The 24680-nt window shown below is 35.5% G+C and overlaps 1 protein-coding gene across 2 annotated transcripts in view; it reads left to right on the plus strand.

The window, feature by feature from the left end:
- The first annotated feature begins 462 nt into the window (after positions 1-462).
- Positions 463-24680, plus strand: part of jazf1b (JAZF zinc finger 1b) — a 65873-nt gene continuing 41655 nt past the window's right edge. Inside the window, exon 1 of one of the 2 annotated variants that reach the window (NM_001034992.2) lies at positions 463-892. In NM_001034992.2, coding sequence (NP_001030164.1) covers positions 778-892 — 115 coding nt within the window. In that variant the 5' untranslated portion in view covers positions 463-777. The remainder of the gene's footprint in view (positions 893-24680) is intronic. The other variant, XR_012391432.1, reaches the window with a different exon arrangement.

Below are 24680 nucleotides of genomic sequence, written 5' to 3' on the forward strand. Positions count from 1 at the left end.
TAATGACACACACGCACACATGCATAGAGAGAGAGAGAATCATTGTAATTATACTTATTATTATTATTTTCATTACTGTTTTATCCTAAAAATGTACAGTTTATTCTGATCTATTTTTGTATTGATTTGTATGAATAATTAATGTTAAATAATAATATAATATATTGAATATTAATGTGATATATTGAATAATATGATGTATTGTTGATATTTTATTTTATTATTATATATAAATATCATTATCTTTTTTTACTACTATTTACTGTGTGTACTGTTTTTTTTTTATTATATATGTATGTTACTTTTTATGTAAACTTTATAACTGCTTTGGCAATACATTTGTAACAATTGTCATGCCAATAAAGCAATAAATGAATTGAATTGAATTGAGAGAGACAGAGAGGGAGAGAGAGAGAGAGAGAGAGAGAGAGAGAGAGAGAGAGAGAGAGAGAGAGAGAGAGAGAGAGAGAGAGAGAGACGTTTCTGAACTTTGACTGGTAGTGTATATTAATAAAAGTTTCAAGTAGTGAAGCATGACCTATAAAGACACTGATTATTAGTAACGGAACAGCAGTGTACAGTATGCAGTGTGTTTATCAACAGGTATGACGTATGTACACGCGGGCCCTCCTCCTCTCTCTCTCTCCTACGCTCTCCAGCTGTTGCCGCCGCCGCTGCTGCCTGTCTGCCTGGTGACGGTGCGTGCTTGCGTGCGAGTGCGTGCGCGATCTCCTTTCCGCTCGCGCCGTGCTGCTGCTCTTCAATGTAGCAAAGACCATGACAGGTATCGCCGCCGCCTCCTTCTTCTCCAACATTTGCCAGTTCGGGGGCTGTGGACTGCACTTCGAGTCGCTGGCCGAGCTCATCGTGCACATCGAGGATAATCACATCGGTAAGTGTGCCCGCGGAAGCACAATCTGTGCCGCTGAAGCGCGCGCAGCAATGGCCGGCTCGCGCGCACCACACTCACTTCCTGCGTCGCAGCGGCACCGTTGCTAGGTGTGGTGAAGCGATGGGACTTCACCAGTATATGCGTGATTTCCTGAAGCTTTTGGGCGGTCGATAGAACAGGATAGAGGTGAATTCGGGGTTTGTTAACCCCCTTCAAAGTATACATGATGTGAACGTATAAACGCAAGCGATAGTGTTGCGGTTTGAATGTTATTTACCGCGCAAGGCCCGCAGACACGGAGCTGTTGCGGTTCTGTGTTCATCTCATCCGCTCAGAGCAGCTCATAAACACTGAATATGCATCGAGAATGCAGATCTTAATCCCACAGAAGTGACCAAATACGTGTTAGCTAATGCTTCACAAGAGCTTCCTTATTGTGGAAAAAGGTAACGGGATTGCGGGGATGGTAATGATCATATGCGTCATTATGTGCACTCATTAACATAACGTCACTAATGCTGCACTAAAACACCAAACGACCACTAAACAGTTAGCAGTAGCTTATCAACATTAACGGTACACGAAAGTGTGTGTTGAGTAATAGTTGTACTATAATGGCATATTACATTACTTGGATTTCAGAGCTTCTGATTTCATCACACGATTATGTTAGAGTAAGAAATTAATGATGATTGTGGTTTTAAGGTTAACAGTAACTAAGTTAGACACATTACAGCTGTGGCATATCGTTATAATAATTATAGTTACAAAAATGATAAGAAATAAAGTCACAGGTAGCTTATAATCACCATGTAGAAGAAGAAGAAATCACAATTAAAAAGTATAAAGTTGCAGTTGCAATAGACATAAATGCATAGTTCACCCAAAACTGACAATCCTGTTATAATTTACTCACTCTTGGTTTGTTCTAAACCTGTTACCTGAGTTACTTTTTTTCTGTATAACACAAAAGAAAATACTTTGAAGAAAGCCGGAAATCTGTATCCATTGATTTTCATAGTATTGGTCTTTCCTACTTATGGAAGTGGTTACAAGTTTTCAGCTTTCTTCAAAATATCTTCTTAAGATGATTAAAAAAAAAAAAAAAAAGAAAATCATAACGGTCTGGAACCACTTGACAGCAAGTAAATAGTAAGTTTAGTTTTTTGAAATATTCCTTTAAAATTGAAATGAAATGTAATGACATTATTTTTTGTGATTTTAATGTCATTATTTTTAGTATAATGTTGCACTACACTGCCATTCAAACATTCATGGTCAGACTAATTTGTTGTTTTAATTAATAATTATTGGTGTAAAAGAAGTTCCATAGTCACCAAAGCCAAGTCACCATTTTATTAATGCATTGGCAACCTTTTTACCAGCCATTACTCCAGTCTTTAGTGTCACAAAATCTTTAAAATATCTCAATAATATGCTAATATCAATAATATTATAACTTGTATAATTATAATATAATAATATTTACAATACTATATTTGTGTGTGTGTGTGTGTGTATACATATATATTTATATACATACATACATACATACATACATACATACATACATATGTAAAGAAAAATATTTGTTGTATGTTTAGTACTGTTTTTGGTAAACAATGTAATAGAATTTAATTGAAATAGTTTTTTTTTTTTTTTGTGACAACGTACAGCCTTTACTAAGTATAATGCATTCCAGCTAAATAAAAGTAGAACTTACTTTTATATAACTTGAAAGAACCAAGTGCAACTTGGTTTAAAATAAATTATTTTGTATTGTTAATTGCCTTTGTTTTGCCTATGTCCTATGATGCATCATAAAGCAATAATGGCATATCCAAAGAAATTGCATTACTGCTGAGAAGGCTTACTTTAGTCTGTGTTATGTCTGTGTTGAAGCACAGGTAATTAAATGAAGACGCTTTTATCTGGTTTTTGAGTGGATTTTATTATTTGCAAGTGCAGATCTAGGTTATACGGTTGCTTTGCAAGAGCCTCTCAGGGTGTGATTTGTTGTCGTTCTGGAGCAGGGGGTTGCACTGGGGTCAGGAATCCCTTTGAGAGCCAACCTGCAGAACTCTTGTCCTGCAAAACAGATGCATCAGGTCAAGACTCTTCATGGATTGCATTGCTTTACTGAATCACAATCAGCTGTTTTTAAAGGTTTGATTCAGTGCTGGGTGGTAAAATCGGTATCAGTATTTATTGACTGAATACCAATATAATATTTGATATGAAGGTTTGGTATGAAGCGCTATAGTTTTATTAAAATGTGGCTGCTTAGCGTGTGCCATGGAAGCAATGGCAATAAGCTTAGGGTGTAAGTTTGTAATTTCCAATGGAGGCGCACGATTTGCACGACGCGTGTATAGTGCTTTATACTTTTCTCCATAAACTTGCCATCCTCTGACTTGCCATCCTCGATGGTTGCTTAGTTACGTGAGCTCGTTACATGAGCTCCAGAGACACAGAGCAGTGCACAGCTTTATCAAGGTTGTACCACTGGATCGCGTCTCACTATAGTTGTCAAATGTGATATTCAGACATCCAAAGTCTCCCGGAAGTTATGGGAGTCTCTATGCATTTGCGGGACTCATAATGCCTGTAAACAAGTGATAATCTCCTGGAAATCGCGTGTCTCCCTCCCGTTCCTCAAATAAATCACGCACCCTTCTCACCCCCGGATTCCTCCTCGCTTTTCAGACATGTTACGCGAATTCTCTTGCGGGGCATTATGAGATAGCATAGCATACATGGCATGCTCATTTCAGAATCTCGCTGGAAGTAGTAGGTCATCCTGGTACTTCTCGCATACTAGTTTTCAAATTCTATGAATTCGGACATAATACTAGACTAGCAATTTGATTTTAGCGTACTATGTAGTATGGAGGTATGCAGTTTCGCATGCAGCCATTGGGCAAAATAATTTAGCGGATGTTGTTTATGCTTTAAGTCCGCATAAATTGGATGCCGTGACCTTTTATTTTGTATTGTGACAGTTGCTAGCGAAACAGAATATTTAATTAGAAAACAGTGGGCGTGGCTTGTGTTTTTTCTAGTGCAAGCTGATTGGATGTAGTAAAGAAGGCATTTTTATCAGTAAGGGCTTCAGGTGAGTTATTACAAACCTAACAGACTCCTCCTCTTTACTATTTTGGTGTGTTGTTATAGTGCTGTCAGTTAACTGACAGTTGGAGGGGCGTGGTTAAAAATGTTAGCCACGCCCAGTACCTCAGACAGAAGTAATCTGAGAATTTAACTGAAAACAAACAGGAAGTGCATTTTTTAGATTTAAATTTTAGATTACAAGGGCAAACTATTAGTTTTTTCTTAATGACTTGCACAGATGAATTGTTCACCACAAAACTAGCAATGTGAGCTAACAAAATCAGTATAGTTAGATCTGATTTCATGTGCAGTTTGAGTGAGATTGCAAACTAACAACTGACTTAAGAAGTAAAAAATTGTAATCATAATCAAAACCACTTAAAATAATGCTAAGATCACTGCATGTGCTCTTTTAATCGTGATAAGTGAAATGTGTTGCACAAAGCAAGCAGTGCTTTCTGGTGTTGTGGGCTACTAGATACACAGAAATAGAGTGAAAGTAAACATGGAGTGACTGCAGGGCCTCAGAGTGAAGTCGAGAAATGTAGTAATAACAAGAGATGGAATGCTGGTTTGCTTCGAGTACAACTGAAAAATGATATCACATACCTGTCTGTTATAGTCTGAATGCAGTCTTCATAGCTCTTTAATTATGATAATCTTTGTAGCCTCAGAATGATACAGTATCTTTCGTTAGGGTCTCTGTGGTGCTGATGATTATCTCAGTCATCTGTAATTTAACACCGGTGGACTACCTGTCTAATAGACTCTAGGCTGAACAGAGTGGATTTGAAAGGAGAAACCTGATTTTTGGAGACAAAGCGCCCCTCTACCTCTCCTTTCCTGCTGACTGATGGTCCCTGTTAGTTCAGCTGGTCTGTGAGAGGGAGGTCAGTCTGGAGAACTGGTGGAAAACATCAGTTCAGTCAGGCGTTTTAGCCCGAGGTGATTTCTGCTGTCCATATTACACACTATAAACACAACACGGCTGCACAAAACTGCCAGTGCAAATGTAGTTTTTCTGCAGTATACCCTGCAATACAAAAACATGCTGGAGTTTTGAAAATCTGATGGCTTCAATTGCTTTATTTAATATATAATCCTCAAATTAGTTCATCGGAAAATCAAGATAATAGAAAAAAGCTGAGAAGTTACTTAACAAGTGGGGGTCACAGGACAATGAGGGGGGTTCTCTTTTTAAATTAATATAATCGAACTTTTAGAATGACCATATTTTATCCATAACCTACTGACAAACAAAAAAGTAGTTAATAGTAACATTATTATTAATAAGCATAAAAATCAGCATGCAAATAAAAAGCCTTTCGATTTATTATTATTGTTATTTTTTGTTATATTAAAGACACAGCAATAGAGTCAGATGCAACAGATTGATTTTATGGCACCAGGTTAAAGTGTCTGACACCTTTACAGCCTCACATAAATTAAAAATAAATACAGGACACAACTAAATATAAAGGATGGTTTTCGGGTGGCATTCTCAAAATTAAGCTATAAATAGACTTGGGCCTATTGGTATGTGTGCCAATGTGTACAAGGTTTATATATCTATAACCACCTCAGAGAATAATGGGGGTCGCGAGTCACTTGGATTGTTATTTTGGGGGTCGCGGGCAGAAAATTTGAGAGCCCCTGACTTAAAAAACCTTTTAAATGGCAAAAACTGCAATTTAGGAAGAGCATTGTATTTTCTCTTTTTTATATAATTTTTATTATTATATATATTTTTTTACCTTTATTCGGAAACGACAGTAGAGGTTGCAGACAGGAAAGTTTTGGGAGCAGAGAGAGGGGTAGGGATCTTGAGCCGGGAATCGAACTCGGGTCACCGTGAGCACCATGGTGCTATTTGTCGCACTCTTAACCGCTAGGCTATTGGCTCTAACCCTTTTTTTTAATAATTAATACAAAAACAAATTTTACAATCAAGGAAGTACTTAAAAGGGCCATAAAACCCCTGTCTCAGCAGGGAGTTTTCACACCTTTATTTTAAAAAAAGTCAGGAAATTGGGTGAGTCCAGCTTTGTTTAGGTGAGAGTGTTGAGTGGAAAAAGAGTGAAGGGTTTGCTTGAAAAAGGGGAGTTTCAGTTTGAGCACTCGCTGATTTTCACTGAGGCAAAACAAACACGGGAGAAAGACATTGACTACATTTACATGGACATCAGTAATCAAATTATTTGCCAAATTATGAATTTGTCGACTTTAATTGCAGTTGGGTGCTTTCACTTTTGTTCAGGAACATTTCATACATGCCCCCTGTGACAAACAAGGTATTGGATGTGAGGAACTGCTGGAAGAGTGTTGTTTTAATAGAATGTTTGATACCAAATGCCATATGGGCAGGGCCGGAGCAAGCTGTACTGCCGCTCTAGGCAGAGGACGATCATGCCGCCCTCATCCCTAATGTGAAAACGAAAGTGACCAGTTATGAAAATAAAGTGAGGTGTCGCGGACCTCTTTTCCAGTGCACTATGCGCGGATATAGCTAACTGAGGACACGCGGGTGCTGAGGGAGGGAGGTGTCGCGGACACTGCGCTCTCTATTCTGCCGCCCTATGCGCGGATATAACTGAAGACGCGCGGGTGTCGCGGACCTCAATTCTGCCGCCCTATGCGCGGATAAAACTGAGGACACGCGGGTGCTGATGGAGGTGTCGCTGACGCTGCCCTCTCTATTCTGTTGTCTATGCGCGAATATATCTGAGGACGCGGGTGGTGAGGGAGGTGTCGCGGACACAACTGAGGATGCGGGTGGTAAGGGAGGTGTCGCTGATGCCACCCTCTCTATACTGCTGCCCTAGGTGGCCGCCTAGGTCGCCTCTATGGACGCGCCGGCCCTGCATATGGAAGAAAAAAAAACCTCTACATTTCTCGGTAACTTCGATGCAATTTGGTTGGGTGCAGAGAATAGTATCAGAAGGCTGTGTTCCTTACAAACATAGTTTTGTCACGTGTTAGCAGACCACTGCAATCTACACGTAAGTCCAGCTGCAATTTCATAGCGGGTAGTTGAAAAAAAACCTTTGTTGCAGCACATTTATAAATGCAATACTGACCACCCATGTCTCCAAACAATTCTTCTTTTACTTGTTTTAGTTACGGTTGGCAGTTACTCTCTGCCATATGAACACTGAAACAGGTACAAACTGTCTTCGAAACTATTGTGCATATTAATGAAGTTGCATCTCATATACAATAGAGCGCGCTGATTGGTTTGAATCAAGTCTTTCTCTTGAATTAATGATGAAAACTCAAAGACGTCACGTTGTACCTACCTGTACACACAGCCAGTCTCCACGCTGGAATTTACACAAGGATCTAATGGCCATGGCGTAGCTTCAAATTTTCTTTTCAAACCAGAAGAATGAATTTGCTCGATATAACACAAAAAAACAACCAATTTTCACTTTTTAGTGAAATGTATATCCTAATAGTGTTTTTAGCAACGTTGGACACATATATGACTGTCAACATCTCAAAAAAATGGTTTTGGTGTTTTTTGACCCTTTAAGGAGATTAAAAATGTAATGTTTGATTCAACTTGTTTGTTACTCTTACAGCTTGTTCCTTGAGATGAAAATAATTATAATGTAAATCATTTGAGTAATATCACACAAGTTGCAGTGCGATGTGGCTGTATATCGGCGTGGGAGGTGGGAAGCGTGCTTTGTGTCCCCCCAGTGATGAGTGTGATATTGCATTTATACAACCGATCGATGGCATGATCGTGAGTATAAAAAAGGAAAACAAACACTGAGAGTCTCAAAAATCCTTTTGTACAAGGAACTATTTTCTTCTGCCACTCATTCACATCTGCAGCTGACGTCAGAACTGCAGAAACCATTACCAATTCACAAACGTCACGTTAGAGCTAGTGTTTGAATGATTCTCTAGTATAATGTCTAAAGTGATGACAAAACAGGTGATTTTGCTCACATTTTAAGATTATAAGGCTAAACAACATGAAATGCCATCAGTCTAGAGACATTTTCCAGTATTTCTCTGTTGCAATCAGGATATCACTATAGTTAACCCCGAAAAAGCCAAAGCAAGGCAATCACTACCTACTGTATTACTAACTACTGTTGTGTTTGCAAAAAGGAAAAGCGCTAAACACAAGCAGACATTTCTTCTTTCTTTATACTGAACTAATCTGCAGTAATGAAAACAGGAGACTCATTAGAAACAAATACAAAGACAACACAAAATACATACAATACTATGTGGATCCCATCTCACACTCAATACACTACAATAACTATGATATAAAAACAACAATACAACATAAAAAGAGAGATCGACTTAGAATGTCACTTACCAGATGTATATTGATTTGATCAGCTGTAGTTTGGAGTTACAAAATTTTTTTCTCCTCTAAGTGCTTATTATGCAATTTCTGCTGGCATCTTGTGGATTGACAACATCAATTGGATTTGCTCTGCAAAACAACTACATTCTTGCCTAAAAAAGCCTCAAAAGTACATTATGTTGTCCAACAAGAGCAATATTTGTCAAACCGTAGTCTTCTGTTTGCCACTTGTGTGGGCGTAGTAATACAAAAGAGTGAGGAGGCTGTATGAGACAATGCAGAATATCGCACGGCTATCAGCCAATCAGGTTTGAGAACGAGACAGAACTGTCATATATATATTATATATGTGTGTGTTCGTGTTTGTGTGTATGTGTGCATGTGTGGGCCCACTCTTCAGCAGAATGGATATAAATGCCATAAATGCAATAATGAAAGTTTAATGTGATAGTTTGTGGATTAATTACAGAATTATTTAATTATTACCAGTGGTTTTGTTTTAATAAATTTTATTAATTAATTTGTTCATTTAAGCTATTTAGTTAAATTAGAAAAGAGTTATGATAGTATAAAAATGTTTAATATTTGTGCATCTTTTATGTGGCTGCTAACCATATTCATGAATGTAGTATACATGCTTTTTTTCATCTAATCTAATACTTCCTGCCATTTAGGGTGTTGCATGTGGTACGTATAAAGGCTTGTTTTCAATTGAGATGCTTTACATAAGTAGGTCATACAGATTGTAAAGAAGATAAGTAGTGAGGGAATGTTGGTTCTTATTCACATTGACAGTGTGCTGTATTTTTAATTGATTAGTTATTAGTTAGTTCACCCCAAAACAAAAGTTTTGTTATTAATCACCATCATGTCATTCTAGTTCCCTGAAACCTTCATTCATCTATAAAACAAAAATTAATTTGTTAAAAAAAAATGACTTGGCTAATGTTGTCACTAGAGTCAGCAGCCTGACATTGTTAAACAATTTTTTTTAAGACATGCATGCGTTTTTGGAGCTTTTGTATAAACAACTTTGTTCAATCTGTCATACTCCCCAAAGTAATCGTGTATCCTGTCCTGACGTGAAAGACATTGATGAACAAAGTTGTTTATATAGGGTGTTTTTCTTTTGTGTAGAAAAAAAGACTAAGTTTTTGGTTCCTTTTCTGGACTTGTCTTGGAACCGTTGCTGTCTACATATGCAGGGTCAGAGAGCTCTCAGATTTCATTTAAAATATATTCTCAGGGGATTGGAAAGACATGGGAGTGAGTAAAGTGAGTAATATTTGGGTGAACTAACCCTTTAAGGCCCACACAGCAATAGTGGCAAGCTAGGGGCCATCAGCTAGTGCCCCAGCACCCCTGAATGTTATAACCCCCAATACATACACACCAATATGCTTGTTTAGGTGTAAAAAGAAATTTAAAACATCCCAAAACCATGCACTTACTCTATGTCACAGACCAAGGGTAATTTCAAGGGGTTCCCCAATCAAAGAAAACCTTTTTGGAAAGTTTGCTTTGAGAGCTATTTCAAACTTATAAATCAGACTTTACACAAACTTTTGTTTTTGGCCTGATTTATTTTATAAAATGTGGCACCAGTACATTCTTTGATTTTTATTGTAAGTATATCGGTTCCTTAAGTGCAAAAGTTAACCCGGCCTTCAGCACATTTAAACATTTTGAATATTAATACAAGAAAGATTATTTTTCGAAATGTTATATAATCAGCATGATCAATATTAGGTTTATATTTGAATTGCCATTTGTAGAATCAATGCATCTGTGAGCTAACACAAGGATTGGGTGATGATACAGAGTTTTGCAGAATGAAAAAGTGTTCTGTTCATAAAATACATATAATACCATAATAATCATGTAATTTTTATATGTGCCTTCCATAACCAATCATATGATATCTTTGGCAAAATTCCTTTTCTTTTTGTCAGAGATGTGTGACTGTCTTTTTTCCTGTTGTAAACTTCAATGTTTACAACAATGTTTAAGGGCACACATTAAAGTTGCTCATTTCTGAAATAAGCAGTTTTTCCTACACAAACGATTGACACCTTTCAAAATACTGTCACTTGTTGATCTGGATGCATTACATTTGATTATATGTTTATGGATTTCATTAAACAATGAATTACAAATGTGGTACTTCAATTTAGTAGTTTTTAAAGTTTATTTATAGTATTTAGAGTGTTGCCTTTTTATTTTACTTCATAAAGCATCATGTTTAGTGCTTGACACACAGGCCAACACGGTAAAAATATCTCTAAACTAGCAGTTTTCCATATTTTGTGATTCTTGTTTTTAAATTTATTTTTTCCCTGTTTATTTATGCTTTTGAGTTGTAATGTTGGACCCTGATCTTTCTTCCAACAACTTGTAACCTTGAAAAGTTCAAAAAAGGGACTTTTATTGTCAGTTTAATAGTTTAAAGTGATGTATTGTCTGGGTTGGTGTTATAGAGTATAAAAGTCTTAGAACAAACTGCAAGTATATTTTCTTTTAGTTTAGAGACTTATTTCTCTATATATTATTTCTTATACATTATATTATTTCAAACGACTAAAATGACAATAAAAGTCACTTAAACTTTTATTTAACTTGTTAAACTGTAGAGTTGAATTTTGAACATCAAAAGTAGACAGAGCAGAGCTTAACATGCATAATGCAAAACTGTAAATAAACAGAAAACAATTGTGCGTCACAAAATATGAAAACTGTTCATTAACAGATATTTTCTTACAGTGCAGTTTACTTTACATTGTCCATTTTTAAACACTTGATTTAAGTGTTTAACTTGCTTTTTTTTAGCTTTTATAATATTTTTCTAATACTTTTTAAAAATACAGTTGAAGTCAGAACTATTAGCCCCCCTTTGGATTTTTTTTTTCCATTTTTTAAAAATATTTTCCAAATGATGTGTAACAGAGCAACTACATTTTCACAGTATGTCTGATACATTTTTCTTCTGGAGAAAGTCTTATTTGTTTTATTTCAGCTAGATTAAAAGTTAATTAAAAATCATTTTAAGGTAAAAATTCTTTAGCCCCTTTAAGCTATATATTTTTTCGATAGTCTACAGAACACTGTTATATCATAACTTGCCTAATTACCCTAACCTGACGAGTTAACCTAATTACCTAGTTAAGCCTTTAAATGCTACTTTAAAGTGTCTTGAAAAAGATTTAGTAAAATATGATGTACTGTCATCATGGCAAAGATAAAATAAATTAGTTATTAGAAATGAGTTATTAAAACTATTAAGTTTGCAAATTTGTTTAAAAAAATTCTCTATATCTAAAATTAAAATGATAAACAGCCCCTAATATATCATTTACAAGCCTCTAATTAACCAAAGAAATGCACAAAACATGTACTGCACGAGATAGCTATAAATTTGAGACAAAATTAACTTTTGGAATTTAAGCATTTATTTTTTGTTATTATTTACATTTTTTTTTACCTAGCATGGATATGTATTCATTATTCTGGTATTCATAAAGCCTCTCACATGTTTGTATGAGTGTAGGAACATGAAAAGAGAGAATAGAAATGATACAGAGAACAGCAGCTTTGTCTCTGCTCTGACAGCTGCAGTGGGCTCCAGGACTGATAAGAGAGCGTTTGTTTTTCAAATTTTTGTTTGCCTAATAATTATTGACAGCAAAGTTTACATGCAGAGTTCAGATGCAAAAAACCTGTAAATGGCATGTGCAATATTTCTCAGCCTCCTATGTTTATATTCAAGTATTTTATTATAAAGGGAATGAAAAGAACCTATTTGTCACTATTTACTAATATAATATATAACTAGAACATTTCTGAGCCTACATACAAGAGTCAGAGAAAATGCTAATTTTAGAAGAACATATCAAACCGCATTTCGAGGTTTTTGCATCTAAACTTTTCATATATCATCTGGCCACAACAAATGAACATGTGTCATAATGTTTTAGAGTGGGAATAGGTGCTCTTGTGTAGTTGTGTGAAAGCATTAAACCACATGAGTGCCTACAGTACAAATTCAGGCTGATTGATTGCATTTTCAACCACCTCTAGAAAAAAATGAGAAAAAGTGAGTCTCAATTTGTTTTAGACTCCATTTACACCAGTTCACCCAAAAAAATAAATAAATAAATAAATACATTTTTGTCATCCTTCACTTGTTCCAAATCTGTTTGACTATCTTTCTTCTGTTGAACACAAAAGAAGATGTTTAGAAAAATGCTGGAAACCATTGACTTCCACAGTAATTTTTTTTAATCTTTATTATTCCATGGTATCTTTAAAAAATCCTCTTCAGTGTTCAACAGAATAAATAAACCTCTATAGGTTTGGAACTACTGGAGGGTGAGTAATTAGTGAATTTTTAATTTTGTGTGAACTGTCCCTTTAATACCTAGTGTAAACCAGTGTTAATTTCATTGACGAAAAAATTTTGTGATAGTTTTCGTGATGGAAAAAGTTTCTATAGATGAAAACTAAACAAAAATTAGGTGATGATGACAACAATTGTAATAAAATATACTGACATATTCGTTGACTAATAAAAATGAGATGAGAATGTGATTGAGTGATGTTTTGTTAAATATCCAATCAGAGTTGATCTTGTTGATCACATGCACATTTGCATGAGGCACATGCACATTTGTAAAGTAATGTTAACTGATTTACAGTAGATGCGGGATGCGATTACATCATCAGTGACTGTCTTTCGCGATCATCATGACAACAGCCATTTACGTTGTACCTGTAACATAAAACAAAACCCCCTGTTAATTTTTTCCCCAATTTCTGTACGATTTTTTTCAACACATTTCTAAGTATAATAGTTTTAATAACTCTTTTCTAATAACTGATTTATTTTATCTTTGCCATGATGACAGTAAATAATATTTGACTAAATATTTTTCAAGACACTTCTATAAGTGACATTTAAAGGCTTAACTAGGTTAATTTGGTTAACTAGGCAGGTTAGGGTAATCAGGCAAGTTATTGTATAATGATGGTTTGTTCTGTAGACTATCAAAAAATTGCTTAAAGGGGCTAAATTTTTTTCCTTAAAATGTTTTTTAAAAAATTAAAAACTGCTTTTATTCTAGCTGAAATAAAACAAATAAGGCTTTCTCCAGAAGAACAAATATTATCAGACTTGCTGTAAAAATGTACTTGATTTGTTGAACATCATTTGAGAAATATTTAAAAAAGAACTTTAAAAAATCAAAGGGGGGCTAATAATTCTGACTTTAATAGTACATCTTTGCTTTAGAATTCTTCTATGTAAGTTTACATACAAAAAAGACAGAGTGCATATTTTACAAGATAACACATTATCATTTGCCATATGTCATTACAATTTGTGTTCTTCAATAATAAAGCTATATTCCATATTTTATTAACTGTTTTGTTTATTTTTAAGTTAAAATATTTTGTATAAATAAATGTATACAATATTTAATTAAATTACACTTAAATTAAAATAAATATATTTTAGCTGACTGTTGACTTAAACTAGACTAAAATTAAAATCATAAGATTAAAATATGACTAAAATTAAAATGGAATTTTAGTAAAAAGTGTAAGACTAAAACTAAATAAAAATGTACTGTCAAAATGAACACTCGTGTTTTATACACTTTAAAACCCCACAGTCAGCTTTATCAAATGAGATAACTCAAAATTTAATGAAAGTTAATTCTACTCATTTGAAAAGAGTTTTGAACTCTGTTAAAGTTCAACTTAAATGGAGTAAGTTCACAGTACTCATATAGATAAATTTTTAGCAATTGGTTTCCTCAAACAGTTTGAGTTAAGTTGCCATAACTTATTAGGTTATACAATACTCAGTTGGTTTGAGGGCTCTTTATTTATTGGCTTTTACTGTGATCAAATTGCTTTGTTTAGTCAAATAAGGTTCACAGTACTCATTAGGATTAGTTTTTGAACTTAAAGGGTTTGAGTTACCTTAACTTTTTGGGTTTTACAGTGCATGAAACAATTGTGTATGTGACTGAACCAAATGTTTTTTTTTTTTCCCTTAAAAAACTAATGCATGTGTCTGTTGTCTGATTTGCGTTTTCGTGTTGGTCTGAGGTAGCCTAATTTTTTATTTATATAAGCACAGGCTTGTTTTACTTAGACACAAAATGGAGGCCTAACACAAAAGAGCGGCGTTCCAACCAAATAAAATGACCTAGAAAAACACTGCTGTTCCACTTAGCACTCTTAAAGCTGTCAATCTGAAAACCGATAGCCTTCGCATTGCATGCCTGCCCGCCTTTGTTTAGCGTATTTCCACCGATGGATTTATGCGCTAGGTTAAATCGCCCCCAGGACCATCATGTTTACATTTCAACCAAATGTGTCAACACCACATGGTGCCCCGTTCTCTGATGGGATGATATGGAGCTTGATCAACTCCAGGCAGCTGACCTGAGTTGAGCTTGTTTCAATATCTCCGATCGCCCGTCCTGCATGTGTCCGGGGTGTTAGCTGAAGGAGAGTGTGGCTAAGGTGACTTATTGCGCAGTAATGAGCCAATTAGTGTCCCATGGAAGCCGTCCCTCACCCACAGCCGTGCTCCTGGCGAGGTGTGAAATCTGGCATGGCCCCACGTTGGCCTAGAGGAAGGCTAATTACAAAGTGGGATGGTGGATTTTGGCCTTTCTTCCTCTTCATCTGGGGACCTGCTGCTAAAAACATTCTCTGCTTTAATTAACGCCCTGCTAAGCTACAAAGCTGGCATTCTGCTGGGTGAGTTGGGTTTATTGAAAGCTGTTCCTGTGACCAGTAGGGTGTGATAGTGCGCTTTTAGAGAAGCTACATGGAGATTTTGCGAGCTTGGGTGTAGAAATGGTGCCGATAGGCCTCATTGCTAACAGCAAATGAGCTTGTGAAGTTTTAACATTGTAATATTTTATCACCTTCGTATTTTTCCTCCGTCTTCGAGCAAATTCGAGTTTGTGGTTCCAACGCTCTCTGGGGTTTGATTGTTAGATGTTACAAAGGCAACAGCGTTAATATGGGAAAGGAGAAACTGGGGTGTGTCTACATCTTTTGCTTTTGGTACTTAAGCATGTGGCTTTTTAAGCAACGTGTCCTTGAAAAGATCCCTCCGAGACTCATGTGACAATTTATGCGATGCTTTTTTGACTTCCAGCTCTTAAAATTGTGAATTTAAAGCTGGCAGGCTGAGGCCTCCACGGGTTTCACATTAAAAGTGTTAATATGATGCTGAGATGATTTAGGGAGTTGAATGGGTAACGGCGCTCAGGATTATTTTGGTTGCGAGTTTAGTGTTTAGCTAGCTTAAATCCTTCTGGTGATTGGAGACGATCATAAAAATGTTACACAATAGGCTGAAACTTCCTTGATTTAATCGCTGTTTCTGAAATCTCTGTTTTTAAAAAGATTTAGCTTGACCAAAAGGGAATGATGTACGATTATAAATGTTTTGGATAATTTTTTTTTTGACTTTTTTTTTAAAAGTATGTTTTTTATTTGAAAGTATGTGTAGGGGTCAAATATATTTTATTTAACGGTCATATTTAAGTAATAATTACAATCTAATTAGTGGTAAGAGACATTAAATCAGTACACATAGAGACAGAGACAGTAAATCTAGTACACATAGAAATGTTTGAATAACTGTTGTGTAAATAAAATGTCAAAATGCAATGAAAGTTTATACAATATCGTCCCATTGCCATTAAAAAAAGAATAAGCAATTATTGATGATGATTATTATCTAATGTATAAAAACTTTAAACTCTCTAATTTTAGTAAAAGCATTATTTCTGCCGTATACAAGTATTTCTTTCAAATTAACTTGAATATGTTGAGATTTTTTTTACTACTTTAGTTAGCAAAAAGGTCGCTGGTTCGAATTCTGGCTGGGCCAATTGGCATTTCTGTGTGGAGTTTGTATGTTCTCCTGTGTTCGCGTGGGTTATTCTCCGAGTGCTCCAGTTTCCCCCACAGTCCAAAGATGCTGTAGGTTAATTGGGTCAACAAAATTGACCATAGAGTGCGTGTGTGTATGTGAGAGTGTATGGGTGTTTCCTAGTACTGGAAGGGCAACCGCTGCGTAAAACGTATGCCGGAATAGTTGGTGGTTCATTCCGCTCTGGTGACCTTAGGGACTAAGCCAAAGGAAAATAAATGAATGAATGATTTTTTGTATATAAAATATTACAGAAACATTTAATTATTACATATTAATAATATAATTTTTTCGATTGAAATGTGATATACAAATGTCCTTTATAATTTAAATATTTTAGTATTATTTTTAAAATTATTTTTTTAAAAATATATAGAACTTTTATATTGTCTTTTTATCTGCTATCAAAATTAAAAGCCAGTATCTTAATATCAGTATATATATATATATATATATATATATATATATATATATATATATATATATATATATATATATATATATATATATATATATATATATATATATATATATATATATATACAGTTGAAGTCAGAATTGTTATCCCCCCTCCCCTTTTTTTTGTTTTTTTCTTTTCTTTTCTTTTTTTTTTTGTTTTTTAAATATTTACCAAATGATGTTTAACAGAGCAAGGGACTTTTCACATTATGTTTGATAATATTTTTCTTCTAAAAAAGACTTATATGTTTTATTTAAGGTCAAAATTATTAGCCTATGTAAGCTATTTTTTTTTTCTCGATAGTCTACAGAACAAACCATCGTTATACAATAACTTGCCAAATTACCCTAACCTGCCTAGTTTAACTAATTAACCTAGTTAAGCCTTTAAATGTCACTTTCAGCTAAATAGAAGTGTCTTGAAAAATATCTAGTCAAATATTATTTACTGTCATTATGGCAAAGATAAAATAAATTAGTTATCAGAGATGAGCTATTAAAATTATGTTTAGAAATGTGTTGAAAAAATCTGCTGTTCGTTAAACATAAATTGGAGGAAAATAAGGGGGGGGCTAATAAATCTGACTTTAACTGTATATAAAATATCATTTGTTAGTCATTATAAAAATATAGGATTATATTGTTTCTTGCTCACTAAAAGAAAGCTGGATCTTTATTTTAAAACTATATTTTTATTGTATTCTATTATTCAAATTTTCATCTTTGACTCTTAAACATTTATCTTTTAGTTTTAGTTATTTTACTAAGTCAAGTCAAAATAGCAGAATGTTTCATATATTATTTCATGTAACAATATATATATATATATATATATATATATATATATATATATATATATATATATATATATTTATTTATTTATTTATTTATTTAGTTAGTTCTACTTCACTATAACCACCCTGCAGAGCTCCTCTGCTTTCAAGATGTCAGCTCTGCATGCCTCTGAACAATGAGCCTCTCTGAGCTTCACCACACTGAGGGCTCCTGGAAAAAAAAAGTTCCCAACGGAAATAATAAATTTGAAGAGCGGCGACTGGAGACCCCAGAGCTGCACCTGGTGGAGCTAATTACCTCAAACCAGCACCCCCAGTTCCCTACATCCAAAGCCAGCACAGGCCTGCTAATGACAGGAAGAGCTGATATTACCTGGATTAAGCGTGGCAGGGCCTGTTGCTGATTTAGAATGCGTGTGTGTCTGTGTGTTTTTGGGTGTGTGTTGTGATGCTCACTTGTTCAGGACCACCCACCCATACCCAAAGGTGTAGTAGCTCAAACATTGCCTCTTCTGAATAGCAAGCGGTTTGACAGAAGCAATTTTTAATGGAACTAGTTACAGGAACAAACTTTTCTGATTTCTACAGTCATTTTTTTCCATCATGTGGGGAATCTTTCATGATTCATTTATTCATTTTTTATTTATTTTGTATTCTCTAAATGGATAGTTCACCTTAAAATTAAACTAATAAATTTTTTAAATTTATATATATATATATATATATATATATATATATATATATATATATATATATATATATATATATAAGGAAATCTGTTGCAAATTTTGAAAATCCTATTGTACTGTAATTCAGCAGATTAACAAATTTCATTTTAATCATGACCTATTACCCATTCACTGTAATCAATTGAGTTTAACTGACGTTTTTTGTTCCTTTCTATTAGTAAATCAATACTTAATTAGTGGGACATTTTAATCTAATTCATTCATTCATTTATTCATTAGTTTTCTTTTAAGCTTAGTCTCTTTTCTTAATCAAGGGTCTGGATGCCCCTTTAGCTACAACCCATCTCTGGTAAACACCAATACACACTCATTCACACACATCCACTGCAGACAATTTAGCTTACTAAATTCACCTATACCACATGTCTTTGGACTGTGGGGGAAACCGGAGCTGTGAGACGACAGTGTTAACCGCTGAGCCACCATGTCAACACTTCTCTCCAGTTCTCGAACCTGGTTGGCTAATAGCTGTGTGATATTCTGCAATATCAAAACTCGTACAGCCTCCTCACTTTTGAGTATTACTTCACAAACACCAGCAGCAAGCAGAGGACTACAGTTTGACAAATATTGCAGCTGTCGGACAACATGATGTACTTTTGAGGCTTGGACATTGGCATCCATCTGCCTGTCATAATAAGCAAAGAAGTTTAACATTGTCCATCCACAAGATGGCGACAGAGACTTCAAAATAAGCCCTTAGAGGAGAAGAAAATCTGCATAAAACTACTAATTATAGCTGATTTAATCATTATAAAACTGATAAATGACATTCTGAGTCAATCTCTCTCTTCTGTATGTTGCAGTGCTGTATTTGTACCATAGTAATTTGGCCACTCTTTGTTTAACCCTAAGTTACTTTTTGGTTGGCCATCTATTTGTTTCTAATGAGTCTCCTGTTTTCGTTACTGCAGACTAGTTTAGGAAAAAGAAGAAATGCCTTCATGTGTTTAGCGTTTTTCCGTATCGCAAACACAGCAGTCATCTGGTAGTGATTTCCTTGTTTTGGCTTTTTCAGGGTTAATTATTGTGATCTCCTAATTAGGGTTGGGTACCGTTTGGGGTTATATCAATACCGGTGCTAAATCGATACTTTTAAAACAATACCGATGCCAAAACGGTGACTGAAACGATACTTTTGAGCCACAAAATTATGGTGAAATAATTTTCTCCATAAAAGATTTTTGACAAAATCTTTTAAAAATAATTTAAATAGAACAATATAATTTAAGTTTAAAGTAAACATCAATTCATATTTTATATATTTGAATTACATTAATATATTTCCTTTGATCATTTGCAAGCTTGTTGACTGGTGGAAGAGTTCTTCTTTAATGGAATTTGATACCGCATGTTAAATGGAAAGAAAAAACCTCCGTATTTTGCGATGCAGGTGTCTGTGATCCTTTTAAGGTTATCAAAAATGACTGTTTACGTGGTAGTCTAGACTCTAAATCAGATTGTTGTCTAAATCATTAACTCATTAAAAGTGCCAGAGGATGTCGCAAGCTTTCAGTGACAATGCATTCCTCTGCCTTAAATTGATTCCATGAGCCCTCAAATGTGTCATTAAGTTTGACGTGTTTCCCCCTTTCACACAACTGTTGTAAAACACCTGCTTCACGTTGCTGTGTCGGAATCCTTGCTTGTAAAATACACTTTAAAACGCTTAGTTTAAACAAATTTGCTGAACGCGATAATGCGTGTTGATATGAAGAGAATCACTCGTTCACCGAATGCGCTGTACTGCGTGTGTTGTGTGCGTCTGTTCCCTAAGCAACAAGAACAATGTTCCCTAAGCACCTCACATTGACTGTCTGTATTTCTAAAAGTTGTTTAGAATTAAATGTTTATAGATGGTTTGTCAACTTGTACTTATGTGTGCCTGTGATGCACCCCTTGATGCCTCTTACGTCCTTGTCGCAGCACCTGTGGCACCAAAATTAGCAACACAATCTCACGCCAATTTGTAACATTTTCATTTAGTGGCTAATTCGTACCAATTCGTATGATCTAATTCATAAATTTTAGTACGATTTGCTCATCCCCCAATGACGGTTGGGTTTAGGGGTGGGGTTAGGTGCCACGCCTCCTTTTTAAAATCGTACAATTTAGTACGACTGAACACGTACGAATTTGTGCAAATTAGCCACTAAACTGGCAAAACGTAAAATACTTACATTTTCTCGTGAGATCAGGCTGGAAATTAGGCACCGAAATTCATATGCGGATTCGGTTCGGTACATACCGGTTACAACGGTACCGGTGCTATAATGGCATCAGGTTTCAGTACCCAACCCTACTACCAATTGCAATAGACAAATACTAGAAAATGTCTCTAGACTGGTGGCATTTCATGCTGTTCAGCCTCATAATCTTTAAATTTGAGCAAAAATCACCTGTTTTGTCATCACTTTAGACATTACGCTAGAGAATAATTCAAATACTTGCTCTAAAGTGACGTTGGTGAATTAGTAACGGTTTCTGCTGTTTTGACGTCAGCTGCAGATGTGAATGAATAGTGAAATACAAAGGATGTTTGAGACTCTCTGTGTTTGATTATTCTTTTTATATACATGATTATGCTATCAAACTGTTGTATAAACGCAATATCACACTTGTAGCAAACCGTCTTGCATGTGACAGTCATCTATTGATATTAAGATATTGGCTTTTGATTTTGATAGCAGATAAAAAAAGACATTATAAACATTCTATACAAATTTTCTTAAAAATAATATAATATTAAAATATTTATATTAGAATGGTTATAAATAAGTTTTTTTTGTCAAATAATAAAAAGAATTAATAATATTAATATTATAAGTCCTACAAGTTTTTTATTTTTAGGGTGAACTGTCCCTTTAATAACGAAAATAACCAAAACCAATTAAAGCTTATCTAAAAGCAAAGATGTTGTTGAAATCCAATTCATACAATAATGAATTAACATGGTGGCTCAGTGGTTAGCACTGTTGCGCCACAACAATAAGGTTGCTGGGTCGAGTCCCGGCTGGGTCAGTTGGCGTTTCTGTGTAAAGTTTGCCTGTTCTCCCTGTGTTCTCATGGGTTTCCTCTGGGTGCTCTGGTTTCCACCACAGTCCAAAGATGTGTGGTATAGGTAAATTGAATGAGCTAAATTGTCCGTAGTGTATGAGTGTGAATGAGTGTGTATGAGTGTTTCCAGTGATGGGTTGCAGCTGAAATGGCATCCACTGTGTAAAACATATGCTGGGTAAGTTGGTGGTTCATTCCACTGTGGCGAGCCCTGAGGAATTAGGGACTAAGCTGAAGCAAAATGAATATAGGAAATAACAGAATTTGAGGTTATCATAATATTATAGTCATCAGCCTAATTGCTCTTTGTTGCTAGGCTCTGTGTCAGGTTTCTGTACCTGTTTCCCCTCTCTTTGATCTTTTTGAACCTGCTGTTCTTGGTCTTGAGCAGTATTGAAATATGTGTGTGAGAGAGAGAGACCACCATAGTAGACCACCTGTTTGTGTACTCGTGGACCACCTCTCTTTGTAATGGGGTCCTGGTAGGCAGCAGCCCCTTAGTGACTTCAAGCTTAAAGAAACCCGCACAATCCTCTGTGATTTACGGAGTGTGTGTGCAGATTGATCCATGTGTGTGTGACTGTACGCAGCTCTTCTTGTTTTTCCTCTTCTGGGGCTTTTCTCCTGCACGGGTCACATACAAAACTCCTTTTTTTTGGCACAGGATCAGCGCGCTGCCTAATGCATCCTTTGTGTGTGCGTTTTTGTGCGCGTGTGTGTGTGTGTGTTTGGCAGAAAAGTGTGGGGTCTTTCTCACAGTAGTTAAATCAATGCTAATGAAACACTTTAGCTGAGGTGCAGGCCGGGCTGAAAGCTTTAAACAATGAACCAACACACACCTATATAATACCTGCCTGCTGTTTAGATGGCAACCCAAACCAACCCCAGGAGATATGTTATAAAGAAATCACACATTTTTCATATCAGTCAATATCTATAATTAATACAATGAATGTGAAATTTCTGTTTTTGTCAGATTTTTTGCTCCTGATTGAGCAAATTGTTAATTTAAACAACTATTTATTGTCGGAAAATCAACAAGATGAACATTTTTTTTTTTAAATCTGAGGTACAATATTTATAATGATAAATGTTGATAAACTTGTACTAAATATGCTTCAAATCTTTTGGCAGTTTTTTTTTACTAGTATTTCAATAGAGAAATACATGCCTGAGTTGAGCATAACAACATCTGTAAAGAACACATTTTTATATTTTAGTTTTATTAGTTTTAGTTTTACTAACAATACATTTGTCATGCATAATATTATAGATTTAGTTCATCATAACCACACTGTAAACCCCGCTGATTGGTAAAATGATTGGTTGCGCTTGAAATTCTGCCTCGGCCACCGCGCAGATTGGTTGATATGTAAAACCCAACAGTCAACTTGATTAATTGAAATGAGTGTAGTTAACTCAAAACTGACTTAAGTTAATTCTACTTATTTGAAAAAAGTTTTAAACTCAGTGTTGAAGGTAATAAGTTAATTAAATACCTCATTACTTCAACTTAAAAGGAGTAAGTTCACAATACTCATATACAGTGCATCTGGAAAGTATTCATTGGGCTTCACCTTTTCCACATGTTACAGCCTTATTCCAAAATTAATTTAATTTATTTATTTTCTCAAAATTCTACACACAATACCCCATAATGACAATGTGAAGAAATTTTTTTTTAAATTGTTGCAAATTTATTAAAAATAAAAAACCTGAAAAAAATCACATGTACATAGGTATTCACAGCCTTTGTCGTGAAGCTCTAAATTGAGCTCAGGTACATTCTGTTTCCACTGATCATTCCTGAGATGTTTCAGCAGCTTAATTGGAGTTCACCTGTGTTAAATTCAGTTGATTGGTCCCAGGGTTGACAGTGCTTGTCAAAGCACAAACCAAGCATGAAGACAAAGAAATTGTCTGTAGACTGCCGAGGCAGAATTGTCTCGAGGCACAAGGCTGGGGAAGGTTACAGAAAAAACTTGCGTTGAATTCATACTAAAACATTGCGTACGCACAAAGCTTTAAATGTGCATATGGAGTAAAACATTCAGATGTATGAAACACTGTGTACGCGGAATCCCACGCATATTCTCTTTGTACATGCGAATTAACGCATGTGCACGAACAAACACACACAAGAAATTCACTTACGCCAGACATGACGTTGGCGTGGACCAACACACATTCTCACGCTTGTTTCATCATTAGTAAATCCAAACGTGAGCGTGAAATCTGGCGTCCGCAGAGTTTTTGTGCATACGCAGCATTGATACAAGAGGCCCCAGGACTCTTCCTAGAGCTGGCCGGCCATCTAAGCTGAGTGATCGGGGTAGAAGGGCCTTAGTCAGGAAGGTGATCAATAACCTGATGGTCACTCTGTCTGAGCTCCAGGATTCTTCTGTGGAGAGAGGAGAACCTTACAGAGGGACAACCATCTGTGCAGCAATCCACTGATCAGGCCAGTGTGGGAGAGTGGCCAGACGGAAGCCACTCCCCACCTGGAATTTGCCAAAAGGCATTTAAAGGACTCTCAGGCCATAAAAAACACAATTCTCTGGTCTAATGAGACTAAAATTTAACTCTTGGAGTGAATGCCAGGGATTATGTTTGGAGAAAACAAGGCACCACTCATCACCAGGCTAATACCATCTCTAAAGTGGTGGTGGCAGCATCATGCTGTGGGGATGTTTTCAGCATCAAACATTCAAACTGGAAGAGTCAGGCAATGTAATAAATTCAGCAATGTACAGAGACATCCTCAATGAAAACCTACTTCAGAGTGCTCTTGATCTTATACTGGGGTGACGGTTCATCTTCCCGCAGGACAATGACCCAAAGTACATGGCCAAAATATCAATGGAGTGGCTTCTCAACAACTCTGTGAATGTCCTTGAGTGGCCCAGCCAGAGCCCAGACTTAAATCCTATTGAACATCTCTGAAGAGATCTGAAAATGGCTGCAAACCGTCGCTTCTCATCCAACTTGATGAGAGGTACTACAAAGAGAAATAGGCAATAATTCCCAAAGACAGGTGTGCCAAGCTTGTGACATCATATTCAAAAAAACTCGAGGCTGTAATTGCGCTGCCAAAGGTGCATCAACAAAGTATTGAGCAAAGGCTGTGAATACTGATGTACAAGTAACTTTTCAGGTTTTTTATTTTTTGTTTTAAATTTGCAACAATTTCAAAATATCTTTTCACATTGTCATTATGGAGTATTGTGTGTGGAATTTTGAGGAAATTAATGAATTTAATCCATTTTTAAAATAAGGCTGTAAAAAAAATTGGAAAATTGGAGCGCTATAAATACTTTCTGAATGCACCGTA

The sequence above is a fragment of the Danio rerio genome, chromosome 16 (genome assembly GCF_049306965.1).
Source record: "Danio rerio strain Tuebingen ecotype United States chromosome 16, GRCz12tu, whole genome shotgun sequence".
In the NCBI taxonomy this organism is placed as follows: Eukaryota; Metazoa; Chordata; class Actinopteri; order Cypriniformes; family Danionidae; genus Danio; species Danio rerio.